Below are 24750 nucleotides of genomic sequence, written 5' to 3' on the forward strand. Positions count from 1 at the left end.
CTGACATTCAGTACCTTCATATACATGTTCCTGTGTATTCTACTGACATTCAGTACCTTCATATACTTGTTCCTGTGTACACTACTGACATTCAGTACCTTTATAAACCTGTTCTTGTGTATTCTACTGACATTCAGTACCTTCATATACATGTTCCTGTGTACACTACTGACATTCAGTACCTTTATAAACCTGTTCTTGTGTATTCTACTGACATTCAGTGCCTTCATATACCTGTTCCTGTGTACACTAGTGACATTCGGTACCTTCATATACCTGTTCTTGTGTATTCTACTGACACAGTAAGAAGTCTCACAACACCAGGTTAAAGTCCAACAGGTTTATTTGGTCGCAAAAGCCACTAGCTTTCGGAGTGCTGCCCCTTCGTCAGGTGAGTGGGAGTTCTGTTCACAAGCAGGGCATATAAAGACACAAACTCACTTTACAAAATAATGGTTGGAATGTGTGTCTTTACAGGTAATCAAGTCTTAAAGGTATAGACAATGTGAGTGGAGAGAGCGTTAAGCAAGGTTAAAGAGATGTGTATTGTCTCCAGACAGGACAGTTAGTGAGATTTTGCAAGCCCAGGCAAGTCGTGGGGGTTACAGATAGTGTGCCATGAACCCAAGATCCCGGATGAGGCCGTCCTCATGTGTGCGGAACTTGGCTATCAGTCTCTGCTCAGCAACTCTGCGTTGTCGTGTGTCCTGAAAGCCGCCTCGGAGAACGCTTACCTGAAGATCAGAAGCCGAATGCCCGTGACCACTGAAGTGCCCCCCAACAGGAAGAGAACACTCTTGCCTGGTGATTGTCGAGCGGTGTTCATTCATCCATTGTCATAGCATCTGCATGGTCTCCCCAATGTACCATGCCTCGGGACATCCTTTCCTGCAGCGTATCAGGTAGACAACGTTGGCCAAGTTGCAAGAGTATGTACCGTGTACCTGGTGGATGGTGTTCTCACGTGAGATGATGGCATCCGTGTCGATGATCCGGCATGTCTTGCAGAGGTTGCTGTGGCAGGGTTGTGTGGTGTCATGGTCACTGTTCTCCTGAAGGCTGGGTAGTTTGCTGCGGACAATGGTCTGTTTGAGGTTGTGCGGTTGTTTGAAGGCAAGAAGTGGGGGTGTGGGGATGACCTTGGCGAGATGATATTCTACTGATATTCAGTACCTTCACACACCTGTTCCTGTGTATGCTACTGACATTCAGTATCTTCATATACCTGTTCCTGTGTATTCTACTGACATTCAGTACTTTCATATACCTGTTCCTGTGTATTCTACTGACATTCAGTATCTTCATATACCTGTTCCTGTGTATTCTACTGACATTCAGTACTTTCATATACCTGTTCCTGTGTATTCTACTGACATTCAGTATCTTCATATACCTGTTCCTGTGTATTCTACTGACATCCAGTATGTTCGTATACCTGTTCCTGTGTACTCTTCTGACATGCTGTACCTTCATGTACCTGTTCCTGTGTACATTACTGACATTCAGTACCTTCATGTACCTGTTCCTGTGTACATTACTGACATTCAGTACCTTCATGTACCTGTTCCTGTGTACATTACTGACATTCAGTACCTTCATATACCTGTTCCTGTGTATGCTGCTGACATTCAGTATGTTCGTATACCTGTTCTCCTGTATATTACTGACATTCAGTACCTTCATGTACCTGTTCCTGTGTACACTAGTGACATTCAGTACCTTCATATACCTGTTCCTGTGTATGCTGCTGACATTCAGTATGTTCGTATACCTGTTCTCCTGTATATTACTGACATTCAGTACCTTCATGTACCTGTTTCTGTGTACACTAGTGACATTCAGTACCTTCATATACCTGTTCCTGTGTATGCTGCTGACATTCAGTATGTTCGTATACCTGTTCTCCTGTATATTACTGACATTCAGTACCTTCATGTACCTGTTCCTGTGTACTCTACTGACATCCAGTACCTTCACATGCCTAATCCTATGTACTCTACTCATCATAGAATCGGCCCATCCTGTCTGTACCGACCACAATCCCATCCAGGCTCTATTCCCATAACCCCACATATTTGCTCTGCTAATCCCCCTGACACTAGGGTCAATTTAGCATGGCCAATCAACCTAACCTACACATCTTTGGACTGTGGGAGCAAACCGGATCACCCTGAGGAAACCCAGGCAGACACAGGGAGAATGTGCAAACTCCACATAGACAGTGACCTTAGGTCGGAATTGAACCTGGGTCCCTGGCGCTGTGAGGCAGCAGTACTAACCACTGTGCCACCGTGCCGCCCATTACTGACATTCAGTACCTTTCTGTACCTGTTCCTGTGTACTCTACTGACATTCAGTACCTTCAGTCTCGTATTCCTGTGTACACTACTGAAATTCAGTACATTCAGATTTGTATGCTCGTTGTTAGGGGCCAGATCAGAAACTCCAAAGTATATTATGAAGTTAGACGAGGCCCCAACTATTTGCTATTTTGGCATTAGTGTGAGCATAAGCTGATTCACTCCAGATGTGATTCTATTGACCCACTAGGATGTTTTTATCAAAGCAAACTTTATCTAACAATACAGTTTAACTATAATGAATGGATTTACTAATTGAAATACTTAAACATGACAAGATACTAGTCTTAACTGCTAATCTACCTCTATTAGTTCCGATTTAAGCAATATTCCTCATAGACTTAAGCTCCTCTACAAAATCAGTTGGCAAACAACACAGGCTTATGTGCTGGTACATGGGCTGCCAGTCCTCAAGGCTCCAGAAAACCTTCAGGGAGAGAGACCTATTTCTTCTTTTAAAGAAGAAATAGCAGCAGACTCCAGTGAGAGAAAGACCTCTTGCTTCTTTGCTTCTTTCAGAACCAAGCAGAAACTAACAGTTTTTAAAATCAAAGAGAACTGCAAGTTTAGCTCCACCAATTAGCACATGACTCTATTTCTTGTCGATCAAACTCTATTCTGAAACCCCAGGGATAAAACCAAAAATAAACAAAAATGCATTAACTCAGATTAAAACAAACACCCCATTGGCTAAGATCAATCATTAGGCTACATTCTTAGCCTGGTGCAGACAAAGCAGCACCGTATAAATAGAGCTGAATTTTAAACCTACCCTTCACAAGAAATATGATATAAATATATTTCTTAAAGGCATAGTACTGTCGCACTATGTAACCTACTGACATTCAATACCTTTAAAAGAAGAGGAGAGGAAATGGGGAGAATGTTTCCATGAACATTGACAGTTAAAAATAGTTGCAGACAATAAAAGTAACTGCTGGAAATGACAGAGTAAATGTCACCACTTGTAAGAATGTTTGAACCATGCACTGCCACATTGCTACCTCAGTTTCACACTGCCTCAGTTTGCTGTGTGGGAGGCTGATCAAACTCATCTGCTTGCTTTTATTAACATTACAGAGAGTGAACGAAGGTCAGACACTTGCTACCACAACACTCCTAGTGACACATTTCAGACACTGCTGCACTGATCAAGCTGTGACTCAGCATGAACTCTGAATGTGAACTAACAACATTTTGCATTTACATACCATGCTTTATGTAGTAAAATATCAGGACATTATCAAAAGAAAATGACACCAAACTATGTAAGGAGATATTAGGACAGATGACCAAAATCTTGGTCAAAGAGGTAGATTTTAAGGAGCATCTTAAAGGATTTGATTTGATTTGATTTATTATTGTCACGTGTATTAGTATACAGTGAAAAGTATTGTTTCTTGCGCGCTATACAGACAAAGCATACCGTTCATAGGGAAGGAAAGGAGAGAGTGCAGAATGTAATGTTACAGTCATAGCTAGGGCGTAGAGAAAGATCAACTTAACGCAAGGTATTAAGTCTGATGGCAGCAGGGAAGAAGCTGTTCCCAAGTCGGCTGGTACGTGACCTCAGACTTTTGTATCTTTTTCCCAATGGAAGAAGGTGAAAGAGAGTATGTTCAGGGTGCATGGCATCTGTAATTATGCTGGCTGCTTTTGCGAGGCAGCAGGAAGTGTAGACAGTGTCAATGGATGGGAGACTGGTTTGCGTGATGGACTGGGCTTCATTCACAACCCCTTGTAGTTTCTTGCAGTCTTGGGCAGAGCAGGAGCCATACCAAGGAGGAAAGTGGAGTAGGGCGGGAGAGGTTTAAGGAGGGAATTCCAGCAGTTCAGTCCTCGCTAGCTATAGGCATAGCCACCAAACAATGGATAGAAATGCCAGCATTACGGTAATGCAGATATCTCGGCGATGTCTAATGCTGCAGGAGATAACAGAGTTAAGGAAAAATGAGGCCACAGGAGGATTTGAAAATAGGATAAGAATTTTTAAATCTAGATGTTGCTCAATCAGGAGCCCTAGGCCAATGAGCACAATGGGTAAAGGGTGAACAGGACTTAGGCACTAGGATACAAGCAGTAGAGTTTCAGATGAATTTAAGTTCCATCGCCACATTTGAGAAATATCTGTGAACTAACTGTGGATGCAAGAAAAGGAAGCATCAAGTGTGCAAATTAAGCCATTTAAAAAATTTTTTCACAAGTAACATTGGAACACTTACTTTCTCTCTCGTTGGCTGGAATTTTCCTGCTGTTCACACTGGCAAGATCTTCTGGTCCCACTGACAGCGCACCCCACTATGGGTTCCCGGTGGCATGGAATCCTGCTGCCTGTGAACGGCACGCTGCCTCTTGCTGTGAGAAACATGCTCCAGGGAGGACAGAAAATCCCTTCCCCCATTGTCTCTCTTGATGGCCGAATGGGTGGCACGGTGGCACAGCGGTTAGCACTGATGCCTCACAGCGCCAGGGATCCGGGTTCAATTCCCGGCTTGGGTCATTGTCTGTGTGGAGTTTGCACATTCTCCCCGTGTCTGTGTGGGTTTCCTCCGGGTGCTCCGGTTTCCTTCCACACTCCAAAGATATGCAGGTTAGATTGATTGGCCATGTTAAATTGACCCTCATGCAAGGGGGATTAGTAGGGTAAATACGTGGGGTGACGGGAATAGGGCCTGGGTGTCAGTGCAGTCTCGATGGGCCGAATGGCATCCTTCTGGACTGTAGGGATTCTATGATTCTCCAGCAGTTCCTGCCGCCACTGCCAGTGAGGACGGAGAATTTAGCACTCAGCCAAATCTGCCTTCACCGCAGCGGGACAGCCAAATCCTGCTGGCATGAACAGCCAGAGAATCCCGCCCTCCATCTCAAAACAACATTGACCAGATGATGGTACAGGGCAGAATCTCCCTTTCTGGAGTATACGTTGGAAGGTATGAGTGGAAAGTGAGTGTTTCTGCTGTGGGACGGGATGACCACATGCAACCTCACACGGTCCAGCTCATTATATACATGTATGCAAGGAGCACAGCAAATCTTGCAGTGGGGTAGGTGGCAAGTCATCGCAGCACCCTTACCTCACAGCCGCGAAGGTCCAAGCACCATATTTAAAGGACAGGCAATCACTCACTGCAAGTCAGGAGCTTCAGTGTGACTTCCTTCCCGGGGCACTCACCCAACCTGACCACTGATCCTGGCACCTTTGTCCAGACCCAGTTTCACCTTTCCCCACCAACCTCACCTCCCTTGTCCAGGTTGTCCAGCAGACTCCATCCCCACGCCCTTGGTCATCCTCCCCGTACCTTGGACGACTAACACCTGAACTGTTTTGGACCTGCCATAGAGAGCGTTCCTGAAAGAGGGCAAGGTAGCAGCTACTCACTCCAAAGTCCAGGAAGGTGACTTCCTCTCCTGGTGCACACTATGCAGTCATGAATCTGAAAGCACATTTCTCACAACTCGTGGGTAATTTAATTCAGAGGGGAGCTTAATTCTGCTAAGCTGGCCATGTAATGAGCATGCCTGACACAAAGATACCTGCAAATGGGCTTCCCAACACTTGCCATCAGGAAACTCACCCGACTTTTAAATTCAGGGAACTTAATTGTATGAGTTCATCCCACTGTTGGGATTTGGAATTTTGACCCCCCACCATGTCCCAAACCCACCTTTTCCCTCGCTCCCTGCAGCAATAACTGAAGAAGATTCTGTCCTGAGTACCACACGGATCAATGCAATATACAGACTGGAATTGACATACATTCTTGCCTGTTGAGTTTGTACATCTTCACACTGTGTCACATCGCAGCATTTAATCCACATGGTGACAAGATTTGAAATCTGAAGTGGGCTGAAGGTAACTTGTCAACCACAAGTAGGACCAGCATCAAACCACTGTTTAATCTGAATCGGCTCAATCTTTCCATTGATAACACTTTGTAATAAGTAATTCTTGGGATGTGGAGATTGTTGAAAAGGTCAGCATTTAAAGATCATTAGTAACTGCCTTGAAGAAGGTGGTGAATGATCTTGAATCGTTGGTTGTTATCCAGTTTAGAGACTTGTTAGGACAGTAAGTGTCACCACATGGATCCGGAGTCCTGTACAGGCCAGGCAGGTAAGAACAGCCAGTCCTTCCTTAGTGAAAAAAATTAAATTTGCATAACAATCCCACAACTTCATGGTGACTTTACTGATATCAGCTTTTTATTTGCAGATCTGTATAACTGAATTAAAGTTCTCAAAATGTCTTGGTGGGGTTTGAATAGACATCCTCTGGATTATTAACCCAGGTCTCGAGATTACTGGTGTATTAACATAACTATTGCTCTGCCTCTCCAGTAACTCAACCACTACACTTTCATGATGTGCTCAGTGGTTTCTGATAGCTGCTTGTCGGTTATTGATCCTCAGTTGTTGTCTGAGACATCTGGTGACTGCCAAGTAGTCAATCAAGTCGCTTGACCTAAAATCAACCACAAGTCACCAGGGTATTGACTCACCTCACGTGGCTGATTCGGAGCCAAGGGGGAAACACTGAAACTGGCAGCAAACCCACACGGATTTGATTGTTTGGCACTCAACTGAGGCTGCCAGCTCCTGGCAACAGACACACCCCACTGTAGAAGTGTCCGTGTGGGTCACAGATGGTGCCTGTACAGCAGATGGATGAAGTCAGGGAAGCAGATGGTAGTCGTGGTGGAGCTCATTTCATGGTCACTTGGTAGGATTTCCCTCTGTGCATTGTTTGTGTATAGAAATACATCCTCATTATCTCCTCATTACAGAAGCTGCACTCTGTGGTTACTCCCATCTGCTCTTATCCCAGCTGTAGCTGTGGGGGCTCTCTATAAGCAGAGGTCATCAGGCACACCCAGCTGTTCACAGAGTCTATACAGGATTGGAAATAAATCAAACAGTTTAACTGCTCAGATAGTCTGATGAGGGCATGCTATTTAAAGTTCAGTTAAGTGGTTGTACGCTGCGAGATACTTTCCACCTGAGGCTGAGTGACCTTTCTAAAACCTGATATTTATTGTTCACAATCTCGGGATGTCCCAAAGCACTTTACAGCCAATACAAGACTTCCGAATCCCAGTCGCTGCTGCAGTGTCAGCAAACCCGGTTGCCAATTAATGAACAGCAAAGATCCCACGAACAGCAAGGAGATAAATGACACAATACTTTGGGCGCAATCTTGCGGGCTTGCCATCGTTCGACAGGACGAGCCAGTTCGCACCTGGTTTCTCGCCTCATGTATAATTATCAGCCCTGTTTGGCTGGCGAGATTGGCTTTGCGCCCTTTAGTAGATACCGGATGGCATCATCTGGCCTCACTTGTACTTACCTCCTCGCTGGTCAGTCCTCATGCCGGCAAGAATCACAGCTTTCTCCATCAGTGAGAGGAAGCTCTACAAGACAGGAAGGGAAGGGAGATCTGCAGGGGGGCCGATTGGCAGGGGGTATGCAGGAGGGAAGTGATCAGAAGTGGGGGATGGAGTTCAGCACAGGGAACAATCCCCAGGGTGGGGGGAATGGGAGACCGGCACAGTGAGTGATCGGCGGAGGAGGGTGGGGGAGACCGGCATGGTGAGTGATTGGCAGGGGTGGGGGGAGACCAACACCAGGAGTGATCGGAGGAGGAGGGAGGGGAGATCGGCACAGGGAGCAATTGGCAGGGTCTTGAGGGTGGGGGGGCATGCAGGGTGGGCCACGGAGGGTGTCGTGACAGGGGACCCATCAGGAGTGTCCCGATACAGTGATGCCGGCAACCTGTGTTGCAATGCGGGGGTTATATTGCTGCTGATGTTGGGGGGGTGTATGTGGAGGCAGGGTGGGTGGGTGGGGAGATGGCAGGATGTCTCCCAGCTCACTGGGAGATTGGGGCGCCTGCGCAATGACACACCAAGCAGTCTGCAGTCGGCCTCACCGCCAATCTTAGGCTCCACCCTCCCCCCTCTTGCCAAAAACTGGCAAGTCGCGTTGCAGTTTTATAGAACCCTAGTTAAACCGCACTTGGAATATAGTGTTCAATTCTGGTCGCCATACTACCAGAAGGATTTGGAGGCTTTGGAAAGGGTACAGAAAATATTTACCAGGATGCTGCCTGGTATGGAGGGCATTAACTATGAGGAGAGGTTGGAGAAAATTGGTTTGTTCTCACTGGAGGTTGAGGGGCGAGCTGATAGAAGTCTGCAAGATTATGAGGAGCATGGACAGAGTGGATAGTCTGAAGCTTTTTCCCAGGGTGGAAGAGTCAATTACTAGGAGGCATAGATTTAAGGTGTGAGGGGCAAGGTTTACAGGAGCTGTACGAGGCAAGTTTTTTTACACAGAGTGTGGTGGGTGTCTGGAACTCGCTGCCAGGAGAGGTAGTGGAAGCGGATACGATAGTGACTTTTAAGGGACGTCTTGACAAATACATGGATAGGATGGGAATAGAGAGATACTGTCCCTGGAAGGGTAGGGGGTTTTAGTTCAGTCGGGTTTGGAGGGCCGATGGGCTTGTTCCTGTGCTGTAATTTTCTTTGTTCTTTGTTCTCTCCCCCAACTAGAGATAAAAAGATTGCATTTTCAAACCCAACCCAAAAAGCAGGTGTGAAACTTCCCGTTTCTCGCTCGTTTGGCACTAAGAACTTTTTTCGGACGATTGCACCCTTTGTTATGGTAGTCAAAGGGATCCTTTACATCCATCTGGTGAGGCACAGGAGCCTTGGTTTAACAGCTTATCAGTAAGACAGTGCAAAACTCACTCGACACTACGTTGAAGCGTCAGCTCAGATGATGTACTCAGGAGTTTCCAAGTCGGTTGTGAAAGTACCACCACTGAAACAAAGCTCACACATGTTCTCTTGACCAAACCTCACAGGACTTGACAAGAGATTGGCTGACTGCCTTCTCACTGAGCTCAGAGGCAGAGGAATAGAAATACTGAGAAACTGGAATAAATTCCAGCTAAAAAGCACTGCTGGATGCATAACGATAGGAAATAGTCAAGACCAAGAAACCCATTCCCTTTTTTATAGATCAATCCCTGATCACTTATTATCTTCTTACCTGACTCAGCTATCTGCTTCCTCCTCTACCTATCTGACATATGTAGCACTGTCTTCCCACCTAGCTCTGACTAATCCACCTACCCATCATTTAACCTACTCAGTTACACACATACATTCTGACCCACCTAATATTCACCTACTCATCATACTCCTTCTTTAGCTCTCTTTCTTTGCTAGTGTATCCTAATCCACTGATAATAATCGATGTATACCAATATATTCATGGAATGTTGCTATGTACACATTGACTGTATTATTTGCCTAAGTAACAGTGATCGTGGGCCTGATTTTAAATCTATAAGTGGATGGGTTTTGAGTGAGTTAAAATCTCACCCAATGTATTTCAAAAGCAATATTTTCGTTTTAAGGATGTGAAGGGGCGCTATATAAATACAAGTTGTTGTTTTTGTTTTTTAAAAAAGTTATCACATACTATTAGATTTGCTGTTATAATTATTTAACATGATCAGGGCAGTTTATTGTACTGATCATTTCAGTGGCAGGTTCTCAGTGTTGAGACAATTGCGACATTTGTGGTATTAACCTGCACCATTTGCCACATGAATGGGTAACAGCATTACAGATGCATTTGCTTATGGTCCTTAACTGGGTTCACTTTGATAGATCCTGAGAATGACTCAGTGATGGTGTTGCATTCATCAGCACTTTAAGTAGCTGAGTAGTGGGGTCCAGTGCTCAACAACTCTTTAAGCAGCTTCATTTACAACACCGGTTTTGGTTAAAGTCGATGAATGGAAGAAAGGAATAGTAACAATATTTTTATTGTATTGATATTCTGAACATTCACATTGGGGAAGAGAAACAGAATGATACATTCCATTATAGTGTTCATTTGGGCTCATGGTATAGAATGTTAACAAATGACATAAGATGAAAAGGTTGAGAAAGAAATAACCTTTCCCCTGGAGGATCAATTAGGTTAGATGGAGTCCATGATAAAGAGACGTGAGTATGACCTATTGGTTAGAATGGGATTAATGGGCTAACACCTTCTGTTCCTGACTGGTAAACAATGACTGGATGGTCCAAGCCTCCATTGATGCTGCTGTGAAACTACTAGTGTACCATAATAAACTGAGGCAGGTTATCATTCAACCTTCTCGGGATAGGAGCATGTCTCCACTCATGCGACCCCTTTCTTACTGCTGACTGTTAGATACCCCTATATGGCTATAAGATTGAGGACTGACTGAGTGGGGGATGTTGGATGCTGCGGCACAGTGCATTGATTTCCAGCTTTTCAACTGTTGGTTGGAAGAGGTTGTGAAATTGTAAACTTACTCAGAAATCACCAAGTCTGAAACCGGAAGCAATCTGGTGGAATCTGACCAGGGGTCAATTAGCGTTGCCAACCCTCCAGGATTGGCCTGGAGTCTCTAGGAATTAAAGAACAATCTCCAGGATACTGCTGTGTGAAACACTGGAGAAAAATCAATGGGACATGAAGAAAGTTTTTTTTTAGATTTTCTTTGAATAGTCCTCTTTACCAGATATAGTGTTCGGCTGATACAACTCATCATCCAATTGGGTAATGAATCTTTTTGCTTGCCGATTGGCGTAGGAAGGCAGTGCGTCACAAGGATTGGTGTGTTGGTTGACTGATGGCTGGAACTAGGAACAAATCATGTGATGAAACCTCCAGGAATACATTTAATCATAGTTGGGAGCCCTCGGAACAATAGGTTATCTGCCTTTGGGAAATGACCAGAGATTCAGCATATGAGACCATACCGAATGACACTGCAATCTGCTGATGTGGCTGTCTCTGGTTTCTGTCTCCACAGCTGCCTACCTGGAAAGACAGAGCCCCAGGACTGCGCTGGAGCTCCTGCAGCGAGAGGCAGTCAAAAGTGAAGAGGAATCTGAGGTGAGGGTCCACTCTGATGAAGGGTCATCCTGACTCGAAACGTTAGCTCTCTTTTCTCTATTCTCTCTCCACAGCTGCCGGCAGACCAGCTGAGATTTTTCAGCATTTTCTGTTTTTGTTTCAGATTCCAGCATCCACAGTCATTTGCTTTTATCTGAGGGTTTGCCAAAAACAAAATCCCTGCAGGCCACAGGTCACAACCTGTAAACTTGGAAAGCGGGGACTTTTATTTTCTAATGTGAAGTAAAACGAGTATTCATATATCCCTTTATTTGCATATGTTGTACTTTTATTTATGCATTTTTAATGAATTTATTGTTATGAAGTACAGAGGTCCAAATGTTCAGTATGGAAGAAAAGGGGATAAAATTTGGATTGTGTAGAGAATATCCTAAGGTATAACCAGAATGGAGGAAGGCAGAATACTCTATCAGGATACAGACCCTGCAATCATTACAAATGTTACACTGCTTTTTTATTAGACTGTCTGATTGAGAGGTGTAAAGAAAACACAGTAAGCACACCTGAGACCAAAATCTTTATGTTAAGAGATTTGACATGGTGTTGTACCTGTTAATTCTCAGATACTTGCGACCAGTTTACTTACTCCAAGGTTTTACCCCGGTGCCCTTATTTGCAAGATGGACAAAGGACAAACACAAGTAAAGGTTCAACAAGTTTATTAATAATAACACTATTAACCTTAAATTACCCACATAAAACAAGAGGATACCCCAGATTCAAGTATACTACCCGCAAAGATGGTTTGGTTAAACTGCAGGCTCGATTCTCTGAGTCCCTCTGGTCCATCGTCGCAAAGGTGAGTCTCGATGGCAGCTTCTTCCTTCCTTCCTTGTCTGGTCAGTCTTCCGGATAGTCAAGTTCACCTCCCTCGTCGAGTCTTCGCTGCTGTGTGTCTGAAAGTGTGTCCCTTTATCCCCCAGCCTGCTTGCCTTTCCAGAAATTTCTCTGGCTTCCAGCCAATGAGGTCCCAGGAGGGGGTTCCAATACCCAGTGGATTTCTTGATGTCTGCCTGACAGGACACCAGGGTCTGCCCCCAGGTGTCCATCTCCATGCTGTTGCTTACCTGTAACCTGTTATCAGATAAGGTAACTGCAGGAACTGTCGGTGACAGAAAGTCTGGCCCGATCTGGGCTTCTAACAATAGGCGGTACATTTCAATGGGGTGCAATGATCTCCTGCTAAGTATCAGTAGAGTGCAACGACCTTTGATGGGTGATTGATGTGTCAGGCCCAGACATGTTTGTGCATTGGTACAATTGGCCTGCCTGAGGTTTGACTGTGTTTGATTTTAATATGCCCAATTCTTTAATTTAGGATATCCAATTTTATCAGCCTTAAAACTAGGCCCTGTTTATATCACCACAATCCCTCCTCTTGATCCAGTGAGCATCAGCGAACTGGATCACACAATTCTTACCAAACCATCTCAACAAGCAAGTACTCCGAATCTGGGTTTGATAGTATCATCCCTAACCCACAATAGTACCAACAAATTTAAATGAAGTAAAATAATTTTAAAAACAATAAGAAACAATAGATCAATCGGGTATATACAAAACAAAGCAATAAACAGTACAAAATGACTATACATATTAAATATAGATGGGAGAGTATAAAGGCTCTTGATTGTAGAGCCTCTCCTGATGTCGGATGGCCCTTGCCGAGTCCAAGTTTTGCAGAAATTCCTTCTTCCATTGGGCGAATTTAAATGTGAGGATGGTTAGGTACACTGCCATAAGTAGGATTCCTATTACAGCCAGATGTGACAGAATGTGGACCCATGGGTGGATTTGGACATTTGAACCCCAATCCCAGAGGTCCTCCCACCATGTAGTGACTCTAATTTCACTAATGTTCTTTTCTATTTCCCTTGTTTGTTGCACCACTTTGACAAAGGTCTTGTGTGCTGTGATCAATTGTGTCCGAATTTGTTGAAGTTTCTCGGGGAGAAGTGTTATCCCAGGATCAAATTTTTCAAAATAGTCTCCCAAACTTTGTCTCAATTTCTTGCTAGCATTTATTAGTGTTTTCTCTCTTCTGTGTATTTCTACCATCTCAATTAATCCTATCCTAGCGGGAATCTGTGGTTTAATGCAAAAGGTAGTGTTGTGGATGTTACAAATGGCTGCCCCATACTGGTAATTTTCTAGCGAGGTTGTAGTACAATATTCTCCCTCCCCCCCCTGTAAGCCACCCAGGTGACATCCCTTTCCAAATTTCGAATTTCCAGTGTACAATTTAGGTTAGTGGTTGTTCTGAATCCACACAGGGCATGTTCATTTTCATACACCGGATATGGGCACACGGCCATTTTGTCTGTGTGTTCACATTTCTCCAGACTGGTGCCAATGAGCTTCCCTCCTTTCTCAACCACATACAGTAGAGTCCCCTGGTACCCCATCCACATCCCTCCTTTAATGATCCCTATATTTTCAGCTTCAAAAAGTCTCAACCCGACCTTATCTTTTAAAATTACTGGGATCCCCAACACCATTCCTAGTGCAGTCCCCGGGGTTCTTCTACAACTATTGTTAGACCAGACTTTGGTCAGTTGCCATAATTGGCAGTTAGTGACATTGGGGTGTCTTTTTCCCCGGTACAGGTGTTCAATCTGTTCATCACTGATCCAGGACGAAACTTTCCCCCTGCTAACCTGGTCAAGATTCTCTCTTAACTGCTCGACCATCCATTGCCCATAGATGCTAAAAAGGGTTCGGTTCTGTTGCCTGGCATTATCTTCCACCCTCTCTCGGGCGATCTGATTAATAGTTTGGGCATGTCCTTCTGGTACAGTAACCATAAGGCTACTAGCCTTGTTCTCAGCCAAATCTCCCTCGGCATCTTGCCGAGCATTTTCATTTAAGCTGTCCAAGGTCTGTTTAACTTGTCGGGTTAGGACTCTGAGTTTATTATCCAAATCAGCCAGATCCAGCGCATTAATGGTGGATACCCCTGCTCCGTATGCAGTCGCCAGATCATTCAGGATTTCCTTCCTCTTGCGCCCCTTTGACCTGGGCATCTCTTCCCCCGCGTGTGTCCCAGTCTTTCAGCTTAGCAGCCTCTGGGTCAAGTGGAGGTACAATTTTCTAAGTGGGGAGGGACACCAGTCTGGTCATTGTGTTCTGGCTAAATCTACCACTACTGGTACCAATTCGTAGTGTGTGTTGTTGAATAATATTTTCCCTGTACGTTTTAGTATCAACCCATTTTGGGGCCCTGGGGCGGTTTCGGGACAAGTGGGGATGGCTGTGCTAACAGTTGGTCTTAACCCATTCTTAATTTCATAGTATATATACTCGTTCTGAATAACCTTACCGGGGCACTTCTTTCCTAATTCCAGCCCTTTTTCTGGGCCATGGGCTAGACAGGCTAGCTTCATGCACCCATGGTTAGTGTACACCCACCAATCACTAGTGAGGGTCGTCCTTAGGGAGCAGTAATCAGAGCTCCCATTATCTTTCCTGTACATCACTCTTTGGTTATTACACCCATAGGTGGTACTCTTATTGGGGTGTACCCATAGGATGCCATCCTCACATTTGCCTGCATCTGGTGGGGTGAACCACATATATCCGGGGTATCATAGGCTGATCTTCTGGTCTTTAGTTGATGTGGTATCTGTGGTTCGGTCTGAGACGAGGAGTCCCAGATAGCAGAGAAGTATGTAGTTCATTCTGGGGGAGATCAAGGTAACACCTGCTAATTGTTATTAATACCTGATTCTCTTTTCCTTTTCTTTACTAGAATGTCATATGACTCCCCTCTTTCTAAAAAAAAAACAAAGAAATAAGTAAATGAATAATAAAGGCCCAATGAAGTCTTACGAAGGGTTGATCAACAATCAGTGTTAATGGGGTTGAGTGGGGGGTAAGGAGTTTGCAGAGCGTGAAAATAAAATGTTGGGTATGTGTCATGTGTCCTTGTTGTTGGAGGACTAAGGCACAGTATAACAATAGATTCTTCATCCCACAACCAAACTGTGGTGTGTCGGAAGATTACGACGCAGTATAATGTGGGCAGATGAGAAACTCTTTTCAATTGGGTGATGCTTGGGGTGGATGGATAAAGCTATTTACAATCTGGACTGTGATGTCCTGATTCTTTCTTAGTGGAGGAAACCTATATAGGCGGGCTTTGGCTGCCAGATACCCACTGCATTACCACCTCTGGTAGTGAGCGCCGGGCAAACGGTTCTGGGAATCCCGGTACATGGGGCACCATAGGGGGTAAGGTTTGTGGGTTCCCCATCCTTTTCGTCGGGGTCCCCTGGGCCGGGGTTTTATTCCTGAAGCCCTGTAAATTGGGGCGGGAACCGAGGGTGCGTGTGCTGGTCCTGGGGATACTGGGTGGGGGTTGATAACCTGGGGTACAGGTTGTGGACCGTGGTTTAGGTCCGGTGCTGTGGGGTGAGGGTTGGGGCTTCCTTGTGACTCAAAGACTCCTTCCAGGGTGACATGGTATTGGTGAAAATTTTGCTGGGAGCCGAATGCCTTCATTTGGTTCACATGATACCACCCGGCTTTCTTGTGGTCTACCATGACCTTGTATACCGAGGGGCTGGCCTTATCTACCACTGGATAGGGTCCAGCATATTTGGGGGACAAGAATGTTCTAGGCTGGAAGACTCTGAGCATTATGTTGCGCAACCTCATATTCGATGGGTTTTACCTTACCATCAAAATAGGCCTTACTTTGCTGCTTCCGTTTGCCTATCTTAACGGCTGCAGCCTGTTGTGCGGCCTGTATGTTTTCTCGGATAGCTCTCACGGCATTTTCGTGGGTGAGGGCCGTGACTTCGGGCCCGGACAGATCCAACCCGAGTTAAGGTTCAATTCCTCGCATAGGTCGCCCAGTCATGAGGACATGGGGGGTGAGTCCGGTGGAACTAGATACAGAATTGCGCACTATCATTAATATGAAGGGGAGGACTTTGTTCCAGGAGTGATTGTTTTGCTGAACGGTCTTACGGATCATATCTTTGAGGGTACGGTTCATCCTCTCTGCTACACCGCTAGATTGGGGGTGGTAAGCAATGTGGAATTGTTGCTTTATCTCGAACAATTCCATTGCGCGTTGCATTACCTGGGCAGTGAAGTGAGTGCCCTGGTCCGAGTCGATGCTGCGGGGAAGGCCCCACCTAGTGAATATATGCTGCACTAGGATGTCAGTGTGACCTTGGCTGTGTTAGTGCGGGTTGGAAAAGCTTCCACCCATTTACTAAAAGTGTCTATGATGACCAGGATGTATTTGTAACCTCCCACTCCAGGCGGTAGGGGACCAATATAGTCAATCTGGAGATTTGTCCAGGGACCTTCCACAGGGCGAGTATGCCTCAGTTCCCCTTTGTGGGCATATTTATCAGGATTGTTCTGTGCACAGATGATACAATTATCAACGTAATGCCGCACATCCTGTTCTAGGTTTGGCCACCAGCACAGTCCTTTGATTCGCTCACTTGTGGTTCCTGCCCCTTGATGGCCCTGGACATCATGGTTTTGGAAAATGATTTGGTTACGGTCCCTGGTTGGGACCACATATAGGCCGTCCTTAAGGACAAGCCCATCCTGTACCGATATTGCGTCTCGCCATTTTTCAAAGGAGGCGGGGTTTGCCCCTTCCTGAATTTGTTTCAGGTCCTGGTCACTGCTCTGGGCTTGTTCTAGGTCTTCAACCTTGGTCTGGCTGACAGTCACAGCTTCAATTCGCTCTGTAACTATTGGTTGCCAAAATTCCCCCTCTCTAGCACCCTGTTTGGCTAATTCATCCGCCCTTACGTTCCCAAGTGGGGAGGTGCGGTGGTGGGCCTTTACTTTAATTATGCCATACTCCTAGTCTTGGGCAGCCTGGAAAATAAATCTTAACAGTGGGGCTGATGGTAGAGGTTTCCCATCTGCTGATATGAATCCCCTTGCTTCCCATAGGGGCATGAAGTCTGTTAAACTGTTGCAGACATACATACTTTCGGAGTGTATGTCTGCGGGTGTGGGGAACAGGTCAGGATGGCTGACTACATATGCTATCGCTGCCAGTTCTGCAGCTTGTGCACTCATGCGTGCTGGAAGTTTTAAGGCTATCTCCCTCAGGGGCTTGCCTTCTTGGTCTTCCACGTATATCCCACATCCTGTCCTCCTCTTTCCCTCTTCCACCATGGATGACCCATCTACAGAAATTTTTAAACTGTCCTGAGCCTGAGTTTGGCCAATTCCCCTGGTTCCTCCCCCTTTTTGTTTTGGCAAAAATGGCCCTGGCATTCATGGGGCTCCCCGCCGTAGGTTAGGTTGTCTGCCAGGAATGTGGGGACCCGGGTGTGTTTGACCGCAATGTCTCGACCCTGTAACATGAGTGTCCACCGTGCAATACGGTTTTGACTAACCGTCCCATCTTTAATTTGGCCGTTCAGCAGTAGTTGTATGGGGGTGTGTTCTGTAAGTATAGTGAGAGGGTTCAAGCCGACTATGTAGTTAAAGCGGTGCACTGCCCGGAAAACTGATAATAAGTGGGTTTCGCACACCGAAAAACTTCGTTCAACCGGAGTTAGTATGCGGGAAGCGTAAGCAATTGGGCCGAGTCGTCCGTGCCGTTCTTGGAGGAGCACGGCAGCTAGTGTGCTGTCAGTGGCCGCTACTTCAAGGGCAAAGGGGAGTTCAGGGTTGGGTACCTGTAAGGCAGGGGCTTGTGCAAGGGATTGTTTGAGGTCTGAGACTGCTTGTGTGTGTCGCGCTGTCCAGACCCATGGGGTGTTTTTTCGTAAAAGTTTGGACAGGGGAGCGGCTTTAGTGGCGAAACCATCTATGTGGTTGCAGCAGTACTCCACCAAGCCTAGAAAGGAGTGCAGGGAGCTCACGTCCTTTGGTAAGGGAAGGCGTGTTACAGATTCGATTCGCTTCCTTTCTATCTCATGCTTTCCCTTAGTCACTACTGTACCCAAGTAAGAGACCTGTCGTCTCATGATCTGGGCTTTCTTGGGATTTACCTTTAACTCTAATGTAGTGAGGAGGTTCAGCAGTTCATCCAATAACTTTAGATGTTCCCCTCTTGTTTCAGTCTGTAAGAGGAGATCATCTACGTATTGTACCATTCTGGTTGGAGAATCCCTCCAAGCCTTTTGCTAAGTGCTGGTGAAATATGGCAGGGGAGTTATGAAAACCTTGTGGTAAACACGTCCAGGTGTACTGTTGTCCCTGGAACGTGAAGGCAAATTTGTATTGACAGTGGTGATCTGAGGGAATTGACCAGAAGCCGTTACTGATGTCCAACACTGTGAAAAGTTTTGCATGTGGGGCTTGTTTCATCATGGCTTCTGGGCTATTCGCCACTGTGGGAGCTGTGATGGGGGTGGTCTGATTTAGGGCTTGATAACCAATTGTGAGTCTCCAGGAACCATCCGGGTTCCTTACCGGCCATATGGGGGAGTTGTTAGTGGAAGCAACTTGTTTTAATAAACTGCTAATCACCTTGGCCACTTCCCCTTCGGCTTGCTTAGCGAAGCCGTACTGTCTTTGGGGTTTAGGGTCAGAACCTTCTATGATTACCTCCCCTGTTATTTGGCCGCAGTCATGCTTGTGACTGGCGAATGCCTGTGTGTGTTTGGCTAATATACCCTGTACTTCAGGGTCCTCTGTCATTTCTGTGGGCCTGATCCACAATTCTCCAAAAGTAGAGATTCGGTCTACATATCTGCCGGTGGCCACCTCGACTGGGGATTGACAGGTGATTGGCATTAGCCAAATGCAACAATTAGCGGGGTCAAATGATAGGTTGCATTTCCTCATCAGCTCGGACCCTAGAATGTGCTCTGCCTCTGGGTGGAGTTTAACCAAGATAGCTGGGTAATGACATATTATATTACCCAGTCGAAATTCTAATGGGTCTGTTTCTAAACCCTCCTGTAAATGTCCCGTAAAGCCACTTAACATTATTGTTTTCCTGGTAGGCCAAGTACAGCTGAGGTCACGGGATCCCCCTGTGTCCCATAGGAACTCGATGGGGCGGCCTCCTACTTTGCCTTTTACAACGAGTCTCCCTACACTATCCCATTCAGTGTTGCAAACCCAAGTTGGGGAGGTCTGACATAGTCATGCTTCCAGTCCAGAGTCTAATTGCGGGTAGAGGCTGAAAGGGGTGTCGGAGGCATCCACCGGGGTTGTGATGTATTGTTTGGCAGGTCTTTCTAATGTCATAGGTCGGGGTTCTCCTCTGTGAAATCGTTGGGGTGGTCATGGGGTCTGGCTGGGCGGGGCTCTACTTTCCCTGGCAGAATGGCCGATCTGGCCACAGTTGTAACACTGCGCTTGTGGGGGTAGATATCTGGAAGTGGCTTTGTCTTGTTCCCTGTACCTGGGGTTGGGAATATATCGGGGTTCTGCGCGGGGCTGCGGTTTTCTGTATCGATGATTGGCAGGGGTATATGGGGGTGGGTGCCCTGAGTTTCCCTGTCCCCTGTTTCCACCTCCCCCTTCGTTATGCCAAACCGGGGCCGGGTCTGTGTGGATCGGGTTCACCTTTCCGTGTTTTGTGCGCTTGGGGGTGTCTGTTTGTCTGACTTCCCGTTCCCACACGCGAGTCATTTTGCGGATGGCCCAGGCTTCTGTGTGTGTATTATCATCGGGATCAAAATTCTCACAGGCTTTCCGACTCCTCTCTGTGGTGTTCGTTTAATTGGACTCGATTTAATTGGCCAAAAACCGCAACAAATTGGTTCCATAGTCGGCCAGCATAGGCTGTCGGGTGCTCCCCTCTCTTTTGTTGGCAGTTGTTTAAGCCTTGTACCGGGTCATCCCTATTGTAGCCAATGGCGGCCAGAACGGCTGCCTTCATTTCTGGTAGGGTTCTCCTGGCCACATTCTGGGGTTCGGGTAGGACGGAACGGATGGCAGGACTTAAACATAACAGAATAAGTTTAACCTCTTCTGCCTCGTCTAGGCCGTTTAAAACACGATATTGGGTGACCTGGTCAAAGAGAGCATGTGGATCCCCGGAGGGTTCAAATACTCCAATCGCTTCAGCTATGTCAGTGAGCTGTGTCATGGTGTATGGAGTTACATAAGTCACATTGTGGTTCTGTCCGTCCTGTCGTTGGGTGGTGAGCGGATTCATCGGTACAGGGACCGGATTAGTGACTGGGCTTATTGGGATGGTAATAGGACTAGGAGCTGAGACTGAGTTTTCCAAGATGGGGGCTGGATTAGGTGGTGCCGTTGGTTCCACTACCAGGAAGGGAGGTGGGGGTCACCAGTCGGCAGTGACTCTAGCTGCTGCATAACGGCAGGCATCCTCTTCTAAATTCCCCCACTCTACCCCTGGGTCACTATCCCCTGTTTCAGTGGTGTATGCACACATTACACCCCTTTTTATGGCTAGTTGTGATTTTAAATCTTTAATCTCACGCAGGCATTTGGAGTGGTCTGTTGCGCGGGCTGTATTTGCTTTTCCTGCTTGGTGCAAAACTTTTACTGCGGCCTGCAGGTCGCTGCATTTACGTTTAACTTCCTCTACCTGTTGCAGCACAGCCTCTCTCTCACTGACAGCACGCTGTGCCTTTTGGTAGGCTTTATCACATTGAGCCTGGAATTGGCTCATGTGTCTCATATTAATCTGGTTCCTTTCCTCTCCTGTGTCTACCTCTGCTTCCAATTGTTGTATGCGCGTGGTAGCACTCATTAAGTCCTGCTTTAATTGGGTTACCTGGGCCACTCTGTCCCGTTTAACCCGGATAATCTCCGCTTCTCTACCAAGAAGCTGTTCTAGACAACTGGCGATTGCAATCGCCTTCCTAAGCTTGGGGGCCCTTTTACCCACTTCCTTATGGGCATGATTCCAGCAATTCTCTCCCTCGGATCCCAGATCCAGTTTCGGGGCGTCACCCCACTGTACCCATTTGGGCCACTTATGGTTCAAATATAAACGGAGGACTTCTTCCCATTCGGCATGACTGGCCATAATTATTTCCTTTTAGCATTCGTCACTTGAGTATAGGTAAGGGATCGGGGTAGGGTCCGGTTTTCATTAAATTGCCTCCCGTAGATTTTACCCAAATTCCCTAGACTGTTCTAGTTCTAATTACACAGTTTGTCCGCCTTGTGTTACAGACACTGGGTTTATGGCCCAATTTACTGGCCGAATCTGTATTAGTCCTTCACTCACTTAAGACTGGCTGTCACGTGGGGCAATCTGCCCTCTTAATTCAGGCTCAGACGGAGTGTTGGAGAATACTGGGTTGAAGGTTCGACTTCGGAGCAACGTATCACTTCTTATCGAAGCCCACTCAGGGATGCCAAATGTTTGCTGGAATGGGTTTAATTTGATTTTCACATCTCTTAATCAAATGAGTTAGCACCTTTATGTTACTTTGATTTTTTTTGTAGCTCTGTTATATCCACTTGCATATTTGAGGTTACAGGTTCAAAACCCAATCTAGCACTTAATCGAGGCTGTTGCTTCAGGCAGTTCTGCATTGCCTGGTGAGATATTGAACTGAGGCCGTGGCTGCTCTTTCAGTTATACGTTAACCATCTTTGATCTTATTCACTGAGGAGGTGGATGTTTTCTGTTGTCCTGGCTGCCTCATACCAGTAACAGATTAACTGCTCATTCATCTCATTCCTGTGTGAAAGAAACAGCTGATTTCTTTATCTACGTCACTTCATCCTTTTATGGTCATAGCCATACTTATACCGGCTAATAGGATGGTTATAGCAGGAGTTTTACATGTTCCCATTACTGATTTGGTGGTAAGGTTGGGTGTGTTGGAGAGAATGGGTGGTGGACATCCACATACATTCCAATGGATGGTAACATAGTATTCAGAGACACAGCTCTGTGGTCCCTACATGCCAGAACTGTTAGGAGCAGCATTTGAACCCATCCCACTGTTTACTTGGAGGAAATTCCTGTTCATCCAGTATTTAATGTTGGATAAGCAGTCTGACAAATTAGCAACTGTGGAGTCATCGAGAGAGCTGGTGCTGAGATAGAGCTGTGTGTTGTCAGTTTGCATGTGAAAACTAATGTGTTTTCAGATAAGAACATAAGAACTAGGAGCAGGAGTAAGCCATCTGGCCCCTCAAACCTGCTCCGTCATTCAATAAGATCACAACTGATCTTTTCGTGGACTCAGCTCCACTTACCCACCCGCTTATCATAATCCTTAATTCCGTGATTGTTCAAAAAATTATCTATCCTTGTCTTAAAAACATTTAACGAGATAGCCTCAACCGCTTCACTGGGCAGGGAATTCCACAGATTCACAACCCTTTGGGTGAAGAAGTTCCTTCTCAACTCAGTCCTAAATCTGCTCCCCCTTATTTTGAGGCTATGGCCCCTAGTTCTAGCTTCACCTGCCAGTGGAAACAACCTCCCTGCTTCTATCTTACCTATTCCTTCATAATTTTATATGTTTCTATAAGATCTCCCCTCATTCTTCTAAATTCCAATGAGTGTAGCTTCAATCTACTCAGTCTGTCCTCTCAACTCCTAATGAATCTCCTCTGTGCCCCCTCCAGTGCCAGTACATCCTTTCTCAAGAAAGGAGACCAAAACTGATGATGGTGCCAACATTACATTTTGTATTATAGTATAACATATTTGCCAGAATTTTACTGGCACGCCCTCCCCAGAATCAAGGCAGGCAAGGCTTGCAGAACGGAATTCTCCGTTGGCCTCGGACGGGATTTTACAAACCTCGCCCCCGAGTAAGGTAATAAAATTCCAGCCATTATCTTTTGATACATCCCTTAGTTCCCAGTTAGAATCTAACATATTATATGGATCATTTCTCAGCTTCTTTGGAGTGTCTCTGACTAATAATTGTCAGAATTTCACAGAGTTCCTACAGCGCAGAAGGAGGCCATTCAGCCCATCGAGTCTGCACCAACAACAATCCCACCCAGGCCTTAGACCCATAACCCCACATATTTACCCTATTAATCCCCCTGACACGAAGGGACAATTTAACGTGGCAAATGAACCTAACCCGCACATCTTTGGAATGTGGGAGGAAACTGGAGCACCCGGAGAAAACCCACGCAGACACAGGGAGAACATGCAAACTCCACACAGACCCAAGGGCTGGAATTGAACCCGGTTCCCTGGTTTGTGAGGCAGAGGTGCGAACCACTGTGCCACCGTGCCGCCCTAATTGTTTTACAATATTTAGACTGCATTATACTCTATTTTTTTATTTTTGATCCGAGTCCCTGTATCTGAATTAATATATTTTAGATTTTATTGCTGTCGTTTCAATTCATGCCCTATCATGGTTCTGAAACTAAAAGAACAGCGTGAGTTTTCTGTGCCTGTGAGACTATAGACCCTGGCTCTATACTGGGAATTTGGTCATATCCATTCCTGATTTCCTTATGTCAGTAACCAGCTGCAATGGTTTGACTTTCCTAAACTTATTATTTTTCTCCCTGAGCCAGCCCCGCTCCATCCCAGTGGCTCTGAATTCCATTTTGAGGCTTTGATGAGCTTTACATCATGTTGACAGCTCACACCAGCCTGGTTTTAATATTTTTACTGTGGTTCCTATAAACCTGATGGGGAAAGAAAATCACATCAAAGAGAGTTTATAAAATCTGGAAAACCAGACGTGCATTTTAAATGTTAAAATAAGCAGCAGCAATCTCTCCTCAAAAAGATCTGAACAAAAGCTGGACATTGGCAACTTGATGAGAAATGAAATAGGAATCCCAGGAGTGTTGAGGGCAGCTGGTTGATGGAGGAGTTGTGAATCTCACCTGCTCTGGGTGCGAAAGCACGTTGAATATTTATGCACTGAGCGGAATGAAAGAAAAGACATCTGAATCCCCTTGAAAATAATTCAATGTGCTGAGTGGATGTGAGAAAGGATGAAGGGCAAGGAGGTTAGTTTTGTCCCTTAATCCTGTCCTCACCCAACACACTCCAAGTATGTTTAACTATGATATGACAAATTTGCACTATGTAATAATGACTTTTTCTAACTCATCGTGTGCTCCTTATCCAGTCATGTCGTTAGTAAGTGTGCCACTTATTCAGCATATAGCAGTGCCCCATACGGATAACCAGTTAATTTGTTCCTCATAGAATCATACAATCATAGAAACTCTACAGTGCAGAAGGAGGCCATTCGGCCCATCGAGCCTGCACCGACCAACAGTCCCACCCCAGGCCCTATCCCCACAACCCCACATATTTACCCTGCTAATCCCTCTAACCTACACATCCCGGGACACTAAGGGGCAATTTATCATGACAAATCAACCTGACTCGCACATCTTTGGACTGTGGGAGGAAACCGGGGCATCCGGCGGAAACCCACGCAGACATGGGGAGAATGTGCAAACAGTGACCCTCATCGGTTGGTTGAGGGGGAGATGTCAGCAGACAATCAGGAGAGCACCCTGTTTTCAAGCATTGCCTTGGAACCTTAAACAGCTACTG

General features: G+C 45.8%; 1 protein-coding gene across 1 annotated transcript in view; it reads left to right on the forward strand.

Moving 5' to 3' along the window:
• The window catches only part of LOC144501925 (vacuolar protein sorting-associated protein 37D-like), a 58029-nt gene that overhangs the window by 18535 nt on the left and 14744 nt on the right, over nt 1–24750 (forward strand). The window contains exon 3 of the mRNA XM_078225959.1: nt 11221–11303. Coding sequence (XP_078082085.1) covers nt 11221–11303 — 83 coding nt within the window. The remainder of the gene's footprint in view (nt 1–11220; nt 11304–24750) is intronic.

This window comes from Mustelus asterias, chromosome 12, assembly GCF_964213995.1.
Source record: "Mustelus asterias chromosome 12, sMusAst1.hap1.1, whole genome shotgun sequence".
NCBI lineage: Eukaryota > Metazoa > Chordata > Chondrichthyes > Carcharhiniformes > Triakidae > Mustelus > Mustelus asterias.